The sequence below is a fragment of the Nycticebus coucang genome, chromosome 24 (assembly GCF_027406575.1).
Source record: "Nycticebus coucang isolate mNycCou1 chromosome 24, mNycCou1.pri, whole genome shotgun sequence".
NCBI classification, from domain to species: Eukaryota; Metazoa; Chordata; class Mammalia; order Primates; family Lorisidae; genus Nycticebus; species Nycticebus coucang.
The window spans coordinates 30,199,014-30,218,320 of NC_069803.1; the positions used below are offsets into that span (position 1 = coordinate 30,199,014).

The window sequence follows — 19,307 nt, forward strand, 5'->3', positions numbered from 1 at the left end:
GGGACTTGAAGTTTGGACACACAGTTCACCTCGAGAAGATAATAGGAAGCTGGAAAGCTACCAGGAATAAGTTATCTCTCTCTCTCTCTCTCTCAACAGCTACCAGCTGATCAACCCATTAATGTCACAAGAGAAAACAGGTTCTGCTTCAAGGTTTACAGTTCCACCATACCACTATCTAAAACAAATCCTACATTTATCTAAATTAAAAATCAGAATTTAGTTGGCAAAACAGCAAATTATTGGGGATATAACTTCATCGTGGAAACCACAGAAAATGCAAAACACATTTTAAAAAGTCACCCATAACCCATAAACTCAGAGTAGTTACAGTCTTTAAAAAATAATTTATAACTAGGCCCTAAGTTTTTGTAATAGTCATATAAAAAATAACTGTCAGATACCACCAAAGGCTACTGAGACTTCAGACTTCAAAGAGTAATAGTTCTATTCCTAAACCTCTGTGTACTTTTTGTTTAAGGAACACTCTTAATATTTAGACTCCGAGAGTCTAAATAACCTTTTGTACAATTAAAAAAAAAAAAATCATGAGGCTGGGTGCAGTGCCTCACGCCTGTAATCCTAGCAATTCTGGGAGGCTGAGATGGGCAGATTGCTTGAGCTCACAAGTTACAGACCAGTCTGAGCAAAAAGTGAGACCCTCCCTCCCCAGAAAAAAACTTCTCTACTTTTAGCAAAAAGGATCACTTGAGCTCAAGAGTTGGAGGGTGCTGTGAGTTGTGATGCTACGGCACTCAACCCAGGTGACAGCTTGAAACTCTGTCTCAAAAAAAAAAGAAAAAAATTTAGGGCAGCGCCTGTGGCTCAAAGGAGTAGGGCACCGGCCCCACATGCCGTAGGTGGCAGGTTCAAACCCAGCCCCGGCAAAAACTGCAAAAAAAAAAAATGTATGAACAAGCTGTTACATAGAAAAAGGACCTTGTGAGTGTTAGCACGGTACATTCAACTCCATACTCACTTCTGATGTTTCTTAAATGTATCTGCCATATGGGTACAATAGCTAGTATCTGTACACTCGAATCTGTACACTAATTTACATTCCACTTTATTCACTTTGTGCCATTTTATATATACTTGTCTCTTAATTCATTTTCTAAGCTGCCGTACCCTTGTCTTTTTTTTTCTTTCTTCGGAGTCTCACTCTGTAACCCTGGGTAGAGTGCCGAGGCATCACAGTTCACAGCAACCTCAAACTCTCGGCCTTGAGCGATCCTCTTGCCTCAGTCTCCTGAGTAGCTGAGACTGTAGCTGCCTGCCACAACACCTGGCTAGTTTTTCCATTTTTGGTAGAGATGGGGTCTTTCTCTTGTTCAGTCTAGTCTTGAACTTCCAAGCTCAAGAAATCCACCCTCCCCAGCCTCCTAGAGTGCTAAGGATTACAGGGATTACACCAGCTCCTTTTAAAATTTTATGCTGCCATCAGTTTTGTTCTGGACACGTCGCTGGTCTAAGTAGAATCTTCTCGTGATTCTTTCTCCATTGTCTTTAGAATCAAAACAAAATTCATCACACAGGAAGCCAGGCTGGTTCTGTGCTGTGCCGCCTCCTGAATGAAAGTCTCCCGTGGATGCTCTGATAAGTCCTGCTGAGTGCACTCCCGCCCCAGAGCACCAGCCCCACATCCCTGCCCTTACTGGGCACCGGGCAGCTTGCTGGCGTCTGACTGGTGTAAGTGATTTTGGAGTTGTATCATCTCCTCCAGTGCCTGAAGCTTTTCATTTTCTCCTCCAGTATGAACACGAACTGTTCATGAGACTTGCCCGTTTTCCACTGGAGACCCCGTCATTTTACTGATTTTCACTGGATCCTTGTCACTTTCACATATCGCAAATATCTTATAGATGTGTCATTCCTGTTACCGCTACCCATGGCGCCCTTCATAGAAGATAAATCCCCCATTTGATATATGTAAGGTAACTTTTTTTTGCCTAATAGGTGTGCTTTGTGAGTTTTAATATTCCTTCATCCAGATCATTCTTTCGTCCCCTCTATGAAATTAGTCATCACCTCCCTGGAATCCTGAATGATTTTATTCATACTTCTGTTTTCTTTAAAGAATTTCTTTAGTTGTTCCATCTTGTCTTCTGAAGTCTGACCTCCTTAAGGGTAGGGAGTGGGGATTACTGGTCGTCCTTGAATTCCCAGCACAGTCTGACTGACTCATGACAGTTCCATGCTGGTGGGAGGAACGGATGACACATTTTAGTGGCCATGTCATTGTCTATGTGAATCCTAGGGAGTCATTTCCTCTCACCCCTGCAATGCCATAGCCAAGAACATTCCACTCCTGTGGTCTCTTTTGCCCACAATTATGTGGTCTGTCAGCAAACACACGGTTCACACTGAGTCAGAATCCTTCTCCTGAGAACCTGGGATTGGTGCTTGGCAGTTTGCACCTGATGCTGCCCCGAGAGGTCACGTGGCCTCAGGCAGCACCGGGGCTTCTGTACTGATGATGGGGATTGAGAAGACAGCGTTCTGCAGGGAGCAACAGAACAAGAGCCATGGGGCTGAGGAGGGAGAGCCCAGGTCTTCCTTGGCTCCTGCCAGGGGTCTAGTTGCTGCTTCTCAGCCTGGATTTCCTGAGACTCTGTTCCCTCCACCTGCAGAGCTTCAGGAGGTTCCTTTTCCTGTGAGCAAATTAAAAATGCTTAGAATTCTGATTCATATATAAATATGGTTCTTTTCTTCTTTGTCTTTTTTTTTTGAGACAGGATCTCTCTCTGTTGCCCAGGCTAGAGTGCTGTGGCATCATCCTAGCTCACAGCAACCTCACACTCTTAGGTTTGAGCCATCCTCTTACCTCGACTTCCCAAGTAACTGGAAGTACAGGTGCTCACCACCACACCGGCTAGTTTTTCAATTTTTAGCAGAGACAGGGTCTCACTTGCTCAGGCTAGTTTCGAACTCCTCGGTTCAAGGGATCCTCCCACCTTGGCCTCCCTGTGTGCTAGAATCACAGGTGTGAGCCACCATAGCAGCCCAGATTCATATGTTCTCTACACAGTGAGGGATACTAGCAAATTGCATGGTTTTCACTGGAGGTAACATTAACTTGTTCAGTACATACTTACCATAGCTGAGGCATCTTTTAGCCTCCTTTAATAGCCACACACATGTGGACTCACATATTCAACTTGTTGCTTATCGCTTTTTTAACTGTCTACATGTTTCAGATTTTATTTTATTTTAGAGACAGAGTCTCACTTTGTCACCTTCAGTAGAAAGCTGTGGTGTCATAGCTCACAGAAATATCGAACTCCTGGGCTCACGCGATTCTCTTGCCTCAGCCTCCCGACTAGTTGGGACTATAGGCACCCGCCATAACACCTGGCTATTTGTTTTAGAGACAAGGTCTCACTCTTGCTCAGGCTGGTCTCCAACTCCTGAGCTCGGGCAATCCGCCTGCTTCAGCCTCCCGGAGTGCTGGGATTGCAGGCGTGAGCCATCGTGCCCCACCAACATGGCTTATTCTTTAGGTGGCCATGATTATGTTTCCCACTGCTGAACTCCTGAGACCTCATCACAAGTGGATTCATCTTTTGAAATTATTAATACTATTTGTTATGTGAATTCCGCTACTGTCTACAACATCATTATTTCTGTTGTTGCTTTCTGTAAAACAACATTTACAGAAAGAAAAGAAAGAAACCATACTTGAGGAGAAACCAGCAAAAAAACCCTCTGGCAACACAAAACTCTAGAACAGATCATCGTCCTGCCATGAACCAGAAGGGAGCTCTGCAGAAAATTCCAACCGTAAGTAAACTGTTGTAATGACTGAAATGGAATTCAGAATATGAACAGCCAAATAAGATGAATGGAATTAAAGAGAAAGTGGAAAACCAGAAAAAAGTCCAAAATCATCTCAAGAAATCAACAAAATTAAAGCAAACTGAACAACCCTCAAGTCCATCTGGGCTCCTGAGGCAATGTCTACCAGCTTGCTTTTCCTGATTCCTGACTTAACAATGTGTCAGGACCAGCGCTTTGGAGGAAAAGTGAGACTTCATCCATGGGTGACTTGACAGTCTGGGTGGCTGCAGGTGGATCCTACGACTTACAGAAAGAAAACGCAGAGGAAGAGAAGGCACAAAAACCTCCATGTCCCACTTACTAATTACTATGGATATATTTTTTAAAACATCAGAGAGTGTTATGGCAGAGGGTCAATGAAAGAATAACTTCCACGAAGTGAACTGAAGTTATTCTGAATTTAGTTCATGTAGCGATTTATGTAAACCTGCCTGAAGTCATTACTTAAATGACAACCAAGTGTGCTAAGTGACTCTGTGACTCGCTACAACCTTTACGTGCCCAGACTTGTCTGGCTCAAAGTGTACCAAACAGTCCTGTGATTTATAAACTATGGGTGAGCAAATGAACACAAAGAAAACAATCCTTTAAAATATCGTGAGGAAAAATGACTCGCTGCCATTTGCTTGTCTTTGATCCCAGAAAGACGTGAACAAACCTGCTTTGTCATGTGATAAATTAGGCGTGCTGCTTATTCCCTGAGAGTAACATCTGGGTCACTCTCTACTAGAAACAGTGCTGGAGCAGGCAGATCTTTCTGAGTCTATGATGAGAGTCACAGAAACAAGCAGGGAGGAAGATGGCAAGAGATAACACAGTCCCACTTTAGCAGCATAGGGCTTCTCCTCTCATTCCTCTGTGCTCGTATTTCCATCTGAAAAGACAGATAACGCTGTGCTTGAGAGATGATACGGGAGACTGCCTTATAAAAATGTAGTCAAAGTGAGTGATACCCAGCTATGCCCTCTCAGAAGGCAATTTTGTTTATATAATTTGATACAGGTGGTTTGAAAGCATTCATTGACCAGTCACTTGTTTTGAGACCGCAGAGAAAGCTGAAGAGTTTGTACTGTAATAGCCTGGAGGATTAGAGATAATATACAAACTCATTAACTATATAAATTAGTAATATATTAGAAAAATTTTGGACAGCAGCAGCCCGTCATCGCCTTCCAAAAGGCTCAGATTGTGTTTCATTTGGGATCTGAACATCTCTGGGGCAAAGATAGTCTTATTCCCATTTAACAGATGAACAAATTGAGGCCTAGAAAAGTTCACTACGTACATACTCTGATTCAGAAGCAGCATAGATTGAAACCGGGTGGAACTCAGGTTTTCTGCAGGTATTACTAAACACCTCATTCATTTTGTACTTATGTTAGTGCTTTCAAAATTATCCTACATTATACAGAAATGTAGAGTCCCCTTCAATTGTATTGAATGTGACTTAATATAAACTAAACTGAATCCAAATTATAAGTTTTTAGGAGAAAGATGAACCAGATCCTTTGATCGACCGATAATGACTAATTACAATAGCGTTCAAAGGAGAAAGATTATTTGGACCACGAAGTGACATCCCTCCATATAGACTTGTTTCAAATTAAACTTACTCTCAAAAAAGCTTTAAAAAGCAAACGTCAAGTTTCGGTCACAAAGCTGCTGGCAGAGCAATGTCATATTTGTTATATGTTGGAGAATATGCTCCTCTCAAATGTCTAAACAGCTATAATTAAGGAATAGTGTTTCTAAAAACTCATAACCCTTTCAAAGCCTACTAGATTTGCCAGGGCCTTTTATTTTTTTTTAAAGTAAACAAAGAAGGAGTATATTTGGAAGTTTTAACCTTACATGAGTTAAGAATTGTTATTAATTCTATTTCACCATGACAACGGAACGCAGGCCTTTAAGTAAGGAATCTAGGAAGTGGCCCAAAACATTCAGAACCTTAAGTAAAGGTAAAATGCAACTAAATAAGCAGATACATAATTACATTTTCAGCCCCTTTTATTCATTTTTAATTTGTAGATAAATCTGTCCTTGGAACTCATCTAGAAAACCCAATCTTCAGTCCTCTGTAGAAAACATCCCAAGGCTTCAGGGTAACAAGGGAGAGCCAACTCTGACAACCAACAGTCTCAAGGAAGAAAGGGAGGAACTCCTTTCCCAAAAAGATTTGCTGATCAAAGCCTTGACTCTTCAGAAAGAGTGCAGAAAGTGTGACGTATCTCCTCAGTAGTTATTATAGTTTCCAATAAGCAGTATTGGGTTGATCGATGCTTCACTGGTATACAAGACAGTAACAGAAGGTCAGACTTTGCTTAAGAACTGTGAATGTTGGAAGATGGTGACTTCAACATACTCAAAATGTGACATCCTGGCACAAACTAATGTGATAATTTTCTACAACTAGAAATAAAAACGGAGAAATTAATGTGTAAAAACAATCACCTGCACCATGACTACTCTAAAAATGGGATTGGTTCACTCACGATTGCCAGAATACCAAATGGAAAATTGTGGCTTTTCTGCAACCCTTTATCAAACAGCTCCTTCCCTTTGGAATGCACACAGCTGTGTGTTAGCTGGCCACTATCATTAGTTGTAAGACTGCAAACCAATTAGACCACTGGTGTAGCAAACTAATTTGGAGAAGCAAATTTGGGATTTTCCACGTAATTACTTTCATGGACATGATAAATTGAGAGTTAATTTCTAAAAATGTTTGAAGAATAGTTATATACTAAAAAGTATAGGCTGGGCAAGGGACTTGAAGAGAAACTTCTCTGAAGAAGACAGGCGCACGGCCTACAGACATATGAGAAAATACTCATCATCCTTAATCATCAGAGAAATGCCAATCAAAACTACTTTGAGATAACATCTAACTCCAGTAAGATTAGCCCCCATATCACAAAACCCTGAAACCAGAGATGTTTGTGTGGATGTGGAGAAAAGGGAACACTTCTACACTGCTGGTGGGAACGCAAACTATTATGTTCCTTTTGGAAAGATGTTTGGAGAACACTTAGAGATCTAAAAATAGACCTGCCATTCGATCCTACAATTCCTCTACTAGGTATATATCCAGAAGACCAAAAATCACATTATAACAAAGATATTTGTACCAGAATGTTTATTGCAGCCCAATTCATAATTGATAAGTCATGGAAGAAGCCCAAGTGCCCATCGATCCACGGATGGATTAATAAATTGTGGTATATGTACACCATGGAATATTACACAGCCTTAAAGAAAGATGGAGACTTTACCTCTTTCATGTTTACATGGATGGAGCTGGAACATATTCTTCTTAGCAAAGTATCTCAAGAATGGAAGAAAAAGTATCCAATGTACTCAGCCCTACTATGAAGCTAATTTATACCTTTCATATGAAAAGAATATGGGGAAAGAGGAAAGGGAAGGGTGGGGAGGGGGGAAGATGAATGGAGGGAGGGTGACTGGTGGGACCACACCTACGGTGCATCTTACAAGGGTACATGTGAAACTTACTAAATGTAGAATATAAATGTCTTAACACAAGAACTAAGAAAATGCCAGGAAGGCTATGTTAACCAGTGTGATGAAAATATGTCAAATGGTCTATAAAACCAGTGTACGGTGCCCCATGATTGCATTAATGTACACAGCTATGATTTAATAATAAAATATATATTTCAAATTGTATATAAAACCAGTGTATGGTGCCCCATGATTGCATTAATGTACATAGCTATGATGTAATAAAAACAAATCAAAAAAATATATAGTACATTATGCTCTGGAATATTTGGAAGGAAAAAATTAATGCTTTTTTTTTTTGCCTTTTGGAGGATATTTAAATGACATGCTCTTGGAATTTAGCCACTGTCACAAAGGCGCTGATGCCAGCAAAGAGCTGCCTGACGGGCAGAATCACTATCGCTCTCTGTTGCACTGAAAAAACAAAATTAAAACTGTTAGAATGAAGTGATTCTGGAGGCCTGGACTTCTTTCTAGGGCAGCAGACGCTGGACTCAACGTGACCTAATTAATTAAGTGTATGTTAAGTTAAACAGCTACTATAAGCAAATGACCACAGCAGATAGGGGAAAATCTTGACATCAGAGGGAAATAAATCAATCCAGTTGTTAACTGGGGATTTTTTAGAACACCAGTCCTAAGTCCAGGAGGCATTAATAAACATGGTATTTTACCACATTTGTCAGAAATCACCTTTTACACACCTGCCATTGCAGCTCTCCCTTCTGTCCCTGGAGGCGTTTCTTTCCCATCTAACCTTCACATTTCTCAATATTGCAAAAATTCAGGACTGCAAGGGTTTTTCACGTTGTTCACTTTTACTCGTTTGTAAGGTGGTAACAAAAGACCGCTACCTACTCTCATCTGCCTTCCTGTCTCACCCGGATGAGCTGGGTGTTCTGTTGACTGTTCTGTTTTACACTGATCCAAAATTGTAGAATCATTTTTTTTTTTTTTAGGAGTTCCAGAGCATTTAATAATTTTGATGGTGAAGAGATGACATTCTGATTGTTAGTGTTTAGACTAAGATGACGGAGAGAAGCAGGATTGGAAGTGGAAGTGGTAGCCAAGTAGATCTGTGGGGCTGAGTTAATTGCCACATGTGATTTCAGAGGCTGTAAAGGCTTTCTTATCTCTAAGAATCACCAACCCAGGAATGGATTAACAAGCTGTGGTGTATGTACATCACAAAAACTATTCAGCCACTAAAGTAGATGGAGACTTTACATCTTTTGTATTAACCTGGATGGAGTTCAAGCACATTCTTCTCAGTAAAGCATCACAAGGAGAAGCAAGTATCCAATGCACTCAATTCTCATATGATGTCAGGAGACGATCTAATACATGCCCACATAGGAGAAAACCTCAAATCAACTGAAGGTGAGAGGCAGGGAACGAGGGAGGGAGGAGAGAGAAGGAGGGAGGGTGGTGGGGGTCATGGTACACACCTCTTGGGGGCAGGACACAATTATAGGAGGGACTTTACCTAACAAATGCAAACAGTGTAACGTAATTCTTTGCACCCTCAATAAATTCAAAACAATAAAGAAAAAAATCATCCCTTGCTGCTCTGCCACCCTAGCCCATTATCAGGAGCTGGTTATCATCCTATAATCAGTTTTTAAATCTATATATAGGCAGTGCAATCAAATTTCTTTGTGAGTTAAGAATTATTCCATTTAGTCAATAACTTACCTCATACAATACATACTTTTTTTTTTTTTTTTTTTGGCCGGGGCTCGGTTTGAACCCCCCAACTCTGATACATGGTGCCAGTGCCCCACTCCTTTGAGCCACAGGCGTGGCCCCAATAAATAATTTTTAATGCAGTTTCTGATTTTTATTGTCTAAACCTTAATTTTCATTTAAAATGTAGATTCTTTAATTTTACAATAAGAAAGAGAAAACATTTTGAAATGATTAACCAACTCATACAATTAAGAATAGTTTTAGGGTGGCGCCTGTGGCTCAGTGAGTGGGGCGCTGGCCCCATATACTGAGGGTGGTGGGTTCAAACCTCAGCCCCGGCTGAACTGCAACCAAAAAATAGCCGGACGTTGTGGCGGGCACCTGTAATCCCAGCTGCTCAGGAGGCTGAGGCAGGAGAATCGCAGAAGCCAAGAGCTAGAGGTTGCTGTGAGTCCTGTGACATCATGGCACTCTACTGAAGGCAGTAAAGTGAGACTCTGTCTCTACAAAAAAAAAAAAAAAAAAAAAGAATAGTTTTAATCCAAAAGCTGATTCTTTGAGCTACATAGTTAAACTTCCCTACCAATCCCTCCAACCAGCTTTTATTTAAATAAATATGAAAACCTGGGTAAAAATATTTCATTGTAGGGTACAAAACAGGATAAGACATAAAGCCCCTTCAGGAAAGCTTATTATGTGAAAAAGAGAAAAGTCAGCGACCACCGAGCAGGTGACAGTGATATGAGCAAAGACCTTCCCACATACAGAGTGGTCTGCTCACTGGGCAGCATGGCCCAGGCCAGCCTACACAAGAGCCATCTGGTGGAAACGAAACTTGGAGATGAAAATAAACTAACTCCCGGGGACATAATTAATAAGGAAAAAATGTAGTTACAGGAAGCTCTAAAATTAGTGATAAGTATGCTTCAGGATGTGGGAAAGGCCATCAATTCAATTAAAGGGTTGTTAGCAGCAGCAATATCACAAATTCACCTGTACTGATATTACATTTATCACAAGATAGAATCTAGGAGGAAGTTATTCCAGTGGCTAAATTTTTATTTTTTAATTCTACAAAAACGTTTTCATCAAAATGGCTCCAGGATTCTTGTTTCCCAAGCTGTGTGTTTATTTCTGGCTGACTGTATCCCCAGGAAATCAGAGGTCTTCACAGGGTCAAATCTCCATCTCTGGTTACGGTATATCTGCTGGTCCCTGCAGGCTCCCTGAGTCCAGACCTCATGAGCCATTTGTATTTGTGTAATAGACGATTTGGAGATGCAATTACAATAAGCGAAACAGAACAAAAAAAATTGGAAAAAGTCACAGGTGAAATGATTTTCTGTAGACAGAGGGTTTTTTTGTTTTTGTTTTTTTGGCCGGGGCTGGGTTTGAACCCACCACCTCCGGCATATGGGGATGGCACCTTACTCCTTTTGAGTCACAGGCACTGCCTGAGAGGTTTTTACAATGCTGTTCATGATTTAGTAGAAAGAATTAGGGAGGGTTGCTGCCGTATTGTTTAACAATAATCCTTACGTCGCTCATTTTCTGAGGCTTCATTCTAAGGAGAGCTGCACACTATCACCTTGGTTTTGTGGCTGTTGACAGTCGTATTTCCTTGCTATGAAAACAAAAAACAACAAACAAGAAAAGAAGGGATAAAATTAATGAAATTGCAAAGTAATCACTAGCTAACATTATTAAATCACAGTCAAGCCATGATTCTCAGTAAAGAATTAATTTAGAACTGAGCAGTTTTATTTCTTTGGAGGAGATTTATTCTATTTCATGGTCCTCTAGTTCCTCCTCAATACTGCTATTCCCATTCTGGTATGTTTATTATTATTATTTTTTATGCATCAGGATTATTCATTACTTTAAATACAAGGTAAACATTAATCAATTAAAGTTCTGTGATTTCCTTCCTTATTACCCCCATTTCTAACTTCATAGTGCCTTTGTCCCCACTACACGGATTCTGACTATTTTTTAACTTACAAGCCTACGAGACTTACTGTTGAACATAATGTCGACAATATAAACTGTAAGAAAAATCAGATATGCAATTCTTTTTGTACTATTAAGAAATGTTTGTTGAAGAAAAACTGTCTTAATCTGAAACTAGAGAGAACACAGCAAATATCACTCACTACTTTAAAACTGACTCAACCTCTTCTTTTAAGTCTTTACTAGCCAAGAAAGAGATATTATTTGTTTATGCTACTCTGGGTAGACCCAGACTTTTGTGACAAAAGAATTTTGGGGGTCTTCTTTAAGAAAAAGAATTTTGTTTGCTATTTTCTCTTCAACTGCCAGACTCTGCTGGGACAAGATATGTCATGAACCCCAGGAACGCTGAGACTACCTGACTGTGCAGAGCCACACAGCTACTCACAGTCTAGGTCATGAACCCCAGGAACGCTGAGACTCCCTGACTGTGCAGATCCACACAGCTACCCACAGTCTATGTCATGAACTCCACGAATGCTGAGACTCCCTGACTGCGCAGAGCCACACAGCTACTCAGTCTAGAAGCGTAACGGCCAAAACACGGCCACAGCCTGATCTCCAAAATCTGTGGATATGTCACATCAAGGGGCAAAAGGGACTTTGAAGATGTGATTAAGGTCTTGTGATGGGGACATTGCCCTAGACTATTTGGCCCAACCTAAATCACTAGGTCCCTTAAAATCTTTTTTTTTTTTTGCAGTTTTTGGCTGGGGCTGGGTTTGAACCTGCCACCTCCAGCATATGGGGCCAGTGTCTTACCCCTTTGAGCCATAGGCACCACCTAAGGTCCCTTAAAATCTTTTTAAGGAACATTTCCTGGCTAAATCCAGAGAGAGGGAGAAGTGAACGTGGAAGAAGAGTCAGAGAGACTGGCTGCCACTGGCTTTGAAGCTGAGGAAGGGGCCACAAGCCCAGGATTATGGGCGGCCTTCAGGAGCTGGGAAGGGCAAGGACACAGATTTCCCCATTAGCTCCAGAAAAATGGACCCCTGTGACACCCTGACATTAGCTGCTGAGACTGCTGTGGAACTTCTGACCCACAGAGGGCAACACAGCATGTGCACATCACTGGAAGCCACCACGCTTGTGGGTCTGTTACAGCAGCAAGAGAAAAGCAACACACCCTGCAAGCACGGATTCCAACTAACTTTGTGTCATTCCCATCAAAATATCAAGAAAGAAAAATACTGTACAGCAGGTTTATAATTGTATCTGCTATATTATTCAGAATATTACTGATAGAGGATAACTTCTGAGTAGGCATAAATAAAACTTAATTCGCCTAATTTTCCATATAGAATTTCGGCCTCTGTATTTTTTTTAAAACGATATTTAAATTCTGCAAAGGATTTTTTATTGTGGTCAAATATACATAACATGAAATTTACCACTGTGACCATTTCTCAGTATATAGTTCCGGGGCCTCACACACAGTCCCACTGGTGCGTAACCATCACCGCCATCCACAGAACTCTTGCCATCATCCCAAATTGAGCTCTGGACCCATTAACAGTAACTCCCTCCACTCCTCTGCCCTCGACCCCGGGAACCACCATTCTGCCTCTTGTCTCCGACTTGCCTCCTGTGAGTGAAGTGAGGCAACGTGCCCTGCTGTGAAGGCTCATTTCACTCAGCCTCGTGCCCGCAAGGCTCTCCCAGGCTGCAGTGAGCATCAGGGTGTTCTTCTTTTTAGAGGCTGAATAACATTCTATTGTGGGTGCCACACTTTGTTTATCCATTCACTGGTGGAGGACATTTGGGTTATTCCACCTTTCGGCTCTTGTGAATAATACTGCTATGTTCAATTAAATATTTTCCTATTTTGAACTGGTTAAGATAAGCAGATGATACAAAATGTAAAAGGAACAAAAGCTTAAGCATCTCAAAGGGTGCTAAGCATTTGTAAAAGGTACCAAGTTTTCATTACCTAGTACTTCTGATAACCTTCTGCTAATTGAACTCGATTCCAGAAAATCTACTTTAACCATGCCTCCATGTATAGTTCAGCACAGAATACACTTACAAATGGAATACATCTCCAGTTGTTGTCTTAAACGAATTTTGCTTATTGTGTCATAAAAGTTGGGCTCTGACGTTTCTTCTGTAGGTGGCACGCTGAATATCCTCATAATTTTCCTTTTGTTCCTAAAATACAAAATCAATGCAGAAGAGAGGTTTCCATGAATGTCTACAGCACTGTCACAGTCTCATGATCCTGGTGCTCAGAAGCTATGTTTCAGGAACTTGTACGACAAGAAGCTCATCTTATTTTCTGTTTTGTCTCTGTGACATGCTTCCTTGGCACAAGTATTCTTTCTTTCACTAACAAATATGAAGCTGTACACACACAGCCAGGGGACTGTAAGAGAGAAAGTAGCTCACCAAACACTTCCACCTAATGCAACACAGTGACGTTACCGCCTGTGTGATTTTCCCAATCTCCAAAGCCACATATTGTATAAAAAAAATGCACAAACATGAAAACATCTGATTTTTCCTCCCTCTCCCGTCATCTAGATAAACCTAAATTACTGGGTTAGAAAATAAACTGGATTTGAACAGACCTCAATTGAGGAAAACAATGAATAAACATATTTCTTAAATATAATAACATTTCTTAAATACAATAGCATGAATAAGCATATTTCTTAAATACAATAGGCCTTTGTACAGTGGGGGCATCTTTTTAATTAAGAACAGTGTGCCTCTGCTTTTAAAATAAAGCTGGGGAGGAAGTGGGGGCTATTTTTAGAGGAAAGCTGTTACCTGCAAGGGGATCAGGATCAGGGTGGAGGGTGTATTCTCCTCCCCCCGCCCCTAGAGTTCAGGCAGCCCATGGTCCAGCTGCCCCAGGAGAGCTCAGCCAGGAGGGTGGGCTCAGAGCCATTCCCTAGGCCAAACCTAAGTTATTTCTGGATTACTAATTATTAATACTTTGAACTATTTCATGCCTTTTATTTTTAACTTGTAGATGTCCTGAAGCCCGTGGACACCTGAGTCTAACTAAGATTGCTTTTGCTTTTCTTTTTTCTTTTTTTTTGTAGAGACAGATTTTTGTTGTAGTTTGGCTGGGGCTGGGTTTGAACCCGCCACCTTCGGCATATGGGGCTGGCGCCCTACCCGCTGAGCCACAGGCGCCGCCCCTGCTTTTGCTTTTCAAAGCACTCCTCACCTTTTTGTTTGTTTTCTGACTGTACTTTGGAGAAGGGAGCCAGAGAGTGTGGCAGAACAGTTAAACTCAGCTACAACGTCTGGAATTAAGGCAGGAAATATTTATCAAGGATTTACACTACATTACACGCCCAGGACTCAAAGGTGAAAGACAGAGGACATTAGGTGGAGTGGACAGACAAGGCCCTGAGGAGACCAGCACTGCTCAGCGAGTGCTACGATGCAGACACGCACCAGTGACAAGGACAGGCTCGGTGGCTGAGCAGAGATGTGCGGAATGTACAGGAGTTAGTGCTTGTGCATCTCAAGGACGTGGGTCAGAAAACTGGGCTCGCTGAAGGGTGAAGGTGAACCCAGGCTGGCTGATAAAATTGGGCTATTCACGTATCAGAAATTATGAATCAGGAGATTAAAGCAGCTGGCCTGGCGGCTGAGAGATGTGCTTACGCCGTTACTTACAAAAATGGTGTTTTCAGAGCCCAATCTTGGTCACCAGGGCTCAAGGAGAGACCAGAGCAGGAACAGATAGTCTGATGAAATTATTTTTATGTGTTCAATACATATTTTTCTTTAAAAAAGTATAAAACTTATAATTGCCCAGGCTAGAGTGTCGTGGTATCACCATAGCTCACAGCAACCTAAAACTCCTGGGCTCAAGAGATCCTCCTGCCTCAGCTTCCACAGTAGCTGGGAATATAGGTGCCTGTGGCCAATTTATCTACTTACAGTAGAGAGGTGGTCTCGCTCTTCCTCAGCTGGTCTCAAACTCTCGACCTCAAGGAAGTCCCCCTCCTTGGCTTCCCAGAGTGCCAGGATTACAGGCATTAGCCACCAAGTTCCACAGTTTCTTAATTACCCTGAGAAACTAAAAATTGTACCTCTTGGCATACATGAAGAGCCCAAAGCTAACGAGGATAACGATCAAGTAAACATTGGTGGCTTCGTTCCAGGCTTCGTGAACAGTGTAATCAATAGAGGCGTCGTCTCCCATCATTCCATACCCTCCGGCCATGGGGCTGTAAGAGAGAAGACAAAGCAGACTTCTTCCCGTTAATGACGGTGCTGGCACAGGTGGCCCGCTGGCCAAATCCACTCCTCCGCCTGTTTGTGCATGGCCCGTGAGCCAGAAGAGATTCGTATTTCTACGCATATGCCTTAAATAGCCATAGGTCCAGACAGCCCTCCGTATTCACGGGTTCTGTATCTACAGATTCAATAAACCACAGATGGAAATATTTGGAGAATGACAATTAAAACTATAAATTAAAAATAGAGTATAACAACTATTCACCTAGCATTTAAACTATGTTAGGCATTCTAAGTTCTCTAGAGGTGATTTTGAGCACACAGATGTGTGTAGGTCATAAGCAAATACTATGGCATTTTACATTAGGGACTGGAATATGTCTGGATTCTGGCATTCCCAAGGGTCCTGGGACCAACCTTCCAGACACCAGGGAGGACTGTACCTATACACTATCCTGATCATGCTTCACAGCCCACAAACCTAAAGTAGTCACCATCTGGCCCTTTAAGGACATGCTTACCGACCCCTGGTCTAGATAATCAGAGCACATAGCTCCCTTGCCCTCATGTTTAACTCCGAAGTACAAAAAGTCCTATGTAATGGTTAAATCTTGGAATAAAAAACATTATCACTAATAGGATAGGGGTAGAAATGTTATTACTATTTCTAACTTGTAACTATCACTTAGACGGAAGTGAAGAATAAACCACAGACTGAAAGGCCTGGCTGAGGACTAGAAGAGCAGGGCACCTGCCACAACAGCCCGGCCCGGCCAAGGTGTGACGGCCACTGCAAAGCTCCCCACAGGCCACCAGACCCCTATGGGAATGGGAACATCCTGAGCTTTATCTAGTTTTGGCCCAGAGACGCTATGGGATGAACAGCTACTTTTTACTATTTATACAGCTGTGGCTTCTACTCAAGGAAATGCATACTTTGGACATTCCCACAGAAAATGATAACAGCAAGTATAAGAGTACTGATTTCCTACTTATGTTTGAGAAGTTAATTAAATTTTGCCTTAAAGACAAAATTCCTCCCTTGTATTAGAGGGTAAGTCAGAGGAAAAGAACCCAGTAAGCAAAAGAAATTCAGACTGTTAGAATCTCTATAAAAAGGAGAAAAACAAAACAAGTGTACTGTAATTTCTAAGAACAACACACTTCCTAATACCAAGAAAGAGAGTATCTGGAATGTCTAAAAAGTTGTTTTGCAATTTTTTTCTAAGCTGCCTAAAATAAAAAAGACATTGCAGAATTCTTCCACTAAAATACCTTGCAGTCCAGACTGTAAGCCTCCAAAAATATTCATTAGTGCAGATTTAGCTCAGTAAGTTAAGAAGAATATATTCAGGGCAGAGTCTAGTTTTTCCTTACAGCTTGCCTCTGTATAAAATGGATGAAAATTCAGGACAGGTCTGCTCCTAAGTCGCATGGAGTTTACCCTTCTGACAACTGGTCTTTGTCAGATGTTTGGAGACATACCGTACTCATTCAGAATAATGTGAGTATCACAAGTAGCCATTTAGCCTAGTCTTTGTCCAGAGGGCAGGGATAATTTCTCTAAAACATCTATTGGTGTCTGATGAATATAAAGATCTTGTGAAAGTGAGCCAGGGGAACAATAAAAATAGACCTTAAATTATAAAAACTTATACATATAAGATGGAAATATGTAGACTATACCCAATTCCTAGCTATCAAAGCCTGGCTATTAAAGACTGGCTATGTAGGCTTTATTGATTCATTTTGCTTTTGACATTTTGAGAGTGCAGGCACGGGGGTATTTGGCATGTTCAATTTCAATTCTTATTCCTTAAAACTCGAGTTTTCCTGCATGCAGTATTACAATTTATAGCAAGTAATCAACCAACATTACAGATGAAAAATTTTGGAACAGCACACACTATAATTGGCGTTACGATTTATAGAATCTCAAATTGTTAGGACCAAAATGTAAAATAGCAACAACCACCACGTTTGGCAAAAAAAAGAAATGACTTTACGTTTTTGATTTGAGATGCTGCAGAAGGCCCAGGATATTTATGCAGCAAAGGTGGCAGCTTTCAGGACTGGGAGTTATTAACATCTTGGGGAAGAACAAGGAATCAACATACAGCAATGGCTGGGACATTTCACAGGTGCCATTTCTCTGACAAATTACAAAAGTGTTTCTGAAAGGTTTTCTAATGACTAAGTCAGTGGTTCTCATGACCCACAGAAACTGTATTAAAGGCCTGTGGCATTAGGAAGGTTGAGAACTACTGGACTAAGTGAATCTGAACCAGGTAATTTCTTCAGTTTTTCACCAAATTGTACATTTATGCCACTCAATAGGTGGGGTATGCCTACCCAGGGCTGGACTTCCTCCTCCAATCTTTAATTAAATGTATTTAGAAAAGGATTTCTAAGTGGTGCTGACCCAAATGGTAACATTTTAACATGAATTATACCACATATATTATACAACAACATCGGCACCCAATGACACCATTATCCTATGGCTCCAGGGACAGGCACTGGAGTTATTTTTAGTAGTGTAAGTTGTGAAAGATGTGCACCAAGGGGAGGCCTTTCCTGCCCAGTCCCCTGTCACAACCAATGGCATTACTCTGTAAGACTGCCAGGAATAAGGAACAGCCTAGTCCAGAGTCATAGTATGGAGCCATGGCCCCCGAGTGGCCTGAACTATGACCCTGTCCCTTCCTCCCTGCCATGCCACAGGCTAACCAAGCGTATACACATACACCGGGTGCGTGGTGACTGTGTACCACCCAGCCTTCCCCTGGAGTCCAAAGCAAAATGCCCTGGAATATTTCAGTGGTTCCTTTATTCCTACCAAGTCAATGATTCAGAAAGATTACCAATGTAACTAGTGATGTGCTTAAAGTGGCATTTTGGACTCTGAGAAAAACTGTCCTTTCACATTTTTCCAGGAATGTAATGCCTGAACTACTTCAGTAGGGAGATGCTAGAATGAGCTGAGTCAAGTCCCAAGGAAATATGAGTTTTCAGAGATAAAGTTGCCAAAATGTGACAGGAAGAGGGTGGTTTTAGGTTGATTAGTTTTTAGGTTGCTAGAAGTCACATAACTGCTCCCAAGTTGTAGCATTGGGGCTCTGATCCGGGCTCCGGATCCCATGTTTAGGTGGGTCTGAAACTTAGCACTGCTTGGCATCATCATGCCTTCAATGTTATCATACTTGACTCTGAATTAGAACCTCGTCATTCTGATAGAAATTCAGATTTCAAACAGTCCCTAAAGTTCCTCACCACAAAACCCACTGCATAAATGAACAAGATTTCCTTCTCTCAGCCCCGTGACAGAAACCCTCGAGGTTCGGGATGGTCCAGCAGAAGGGCCCACGTCCCAGCCGGGTCCGCGCCCGCGGAGTCCACGACCCCCTCCCGGGAGGCCCCGGCTCCGCTTCACAGAAGGGGGTGGCGGTTGCGTTTCCACCACCTGCCCGGAGTCTCACGGGCCAGGGCTGTCACACACCTCTGACCCCGACTCTTAAACCGGGACCCCAATCGGGCGAGGCCGGCTCCTCCCGGAAGGAAACCGAGTCGGGCGGCGACACCGCGTCCTCTTCTCCGAGAAGCGGCCCGGAGCCCCCGGCGCCGCCTCAGCCCAGTCCCGCCGACGCGCGCCGCCCGCCCGCGCAGCCCCGCGATGGGCCCCGCGGCTCCTCCGCGCGCGCGTCCCGGACACGCAGCCCCCCGAGCGCCCGCGCGCCGAGGTCCGGACGGGGCCGGGCTGGGGGCGGGGCGGGGCCGGTGACGCGGCCGGGAGGGGCGGGGCGCCGGGCCGCTCCCTCCGCCGGCTCCGAGGGCGGCTCGCGGCCGGCGCTGCTCCGCTCCCGGGCGCTTTCCCCGGCGTCGGGGCCGGGCGCGCGGAACCGGGACCGAGCGCAGCCGTCGCCCTCCGCCTTCGTCACTTCCTGCCGGCCCGTCGGTTTCCGGATGAAACGAGGAGCCAGGTCTTTTTTTTTTTTGGCTTTTTCCTCCCGCTTCCCCCTTTCAGTTTTTGAAACGGAGAGACGCGGCGA

General features: G+C 42.7%; 2 protein-coding genes across 3 annotated transcripts in view; one reads left to right on the forward strand and one right to left on the reverse strand.

Moving 5' to 3' along the window:
* Nucleotides 1–6,595: 6,595 nt before the first annotated feature.
* On the reverse strand, nt 6,596–19,039 carry LOC128576229 (small integral membrane protein 19). 2 transcript variants are annotated; one of them, XM_053578203.1, is made up of 5 exons: nt 18,758–19,039; nt 15,111–15,248; nt 13,085–13,206; nt 10,588–10,672; nt 6,596–9,551 (listed from the first exon to the last, which is right to left on the reverse strand). In XM_053578203.1, exons 2-4 carry the CDS (start codon nt 15,242–15,244, stop codon nt 10,608–10,610), a joined length of 321 nt encoding a protein of 106 aa, XP_053434178.1. In that variant the 5' UTR covers nt 15,245–15,248; nt 18,758–19,039; the 3' UTR covers nt 6,596–9,551; nt 10,588–10,607. The 2 variants fall into 2 exon arrangements, with proteins under 2 accessions (XP_053434178.1, XP_053434177.1); XM_053578202.1 differs by having other exon boundaries at nt 15,111–15,436; nt 18,758–18,890.
* Nucleotides 19,032–19,307, forward strand: part of SLC20A2 (solute carrier family 20 member 2) — a 98,506-nt gene continuing 98,230 nt past the window's right edge. The window contains exon 1 of the mRNA XM_053578195.1: nt 19,032–19,238. The gene's annotated coding sequence lies outside the window, so the exon portion shown is untranslated. The remainder of the gene's footprint in view (nt 19,239–19,307) is intronic.

Coding starts and splice junctions, on each gene's coding strand:
- LOC128576229 (XM_053578202.1), bottom strand. CDS start 15,382: ATGCGTAGAAATACGAATCTCTTCTGGCTCACGGGCCATGCACAAACA. Junction 13,207..15,110: donor CTCTTCATGTATGCCAAGAG/GTACAATTTTTA, acceptor TTTGTATTTTAG/GAACAAAAGGAAAATTATGA. Junction 10,673..13,084: donor ACTGGAGATGTATTCCATTT/GTAAGTGTATTC, acceptor TTGTTTTCATAG/CAAGGAAATACGACTGTCAA.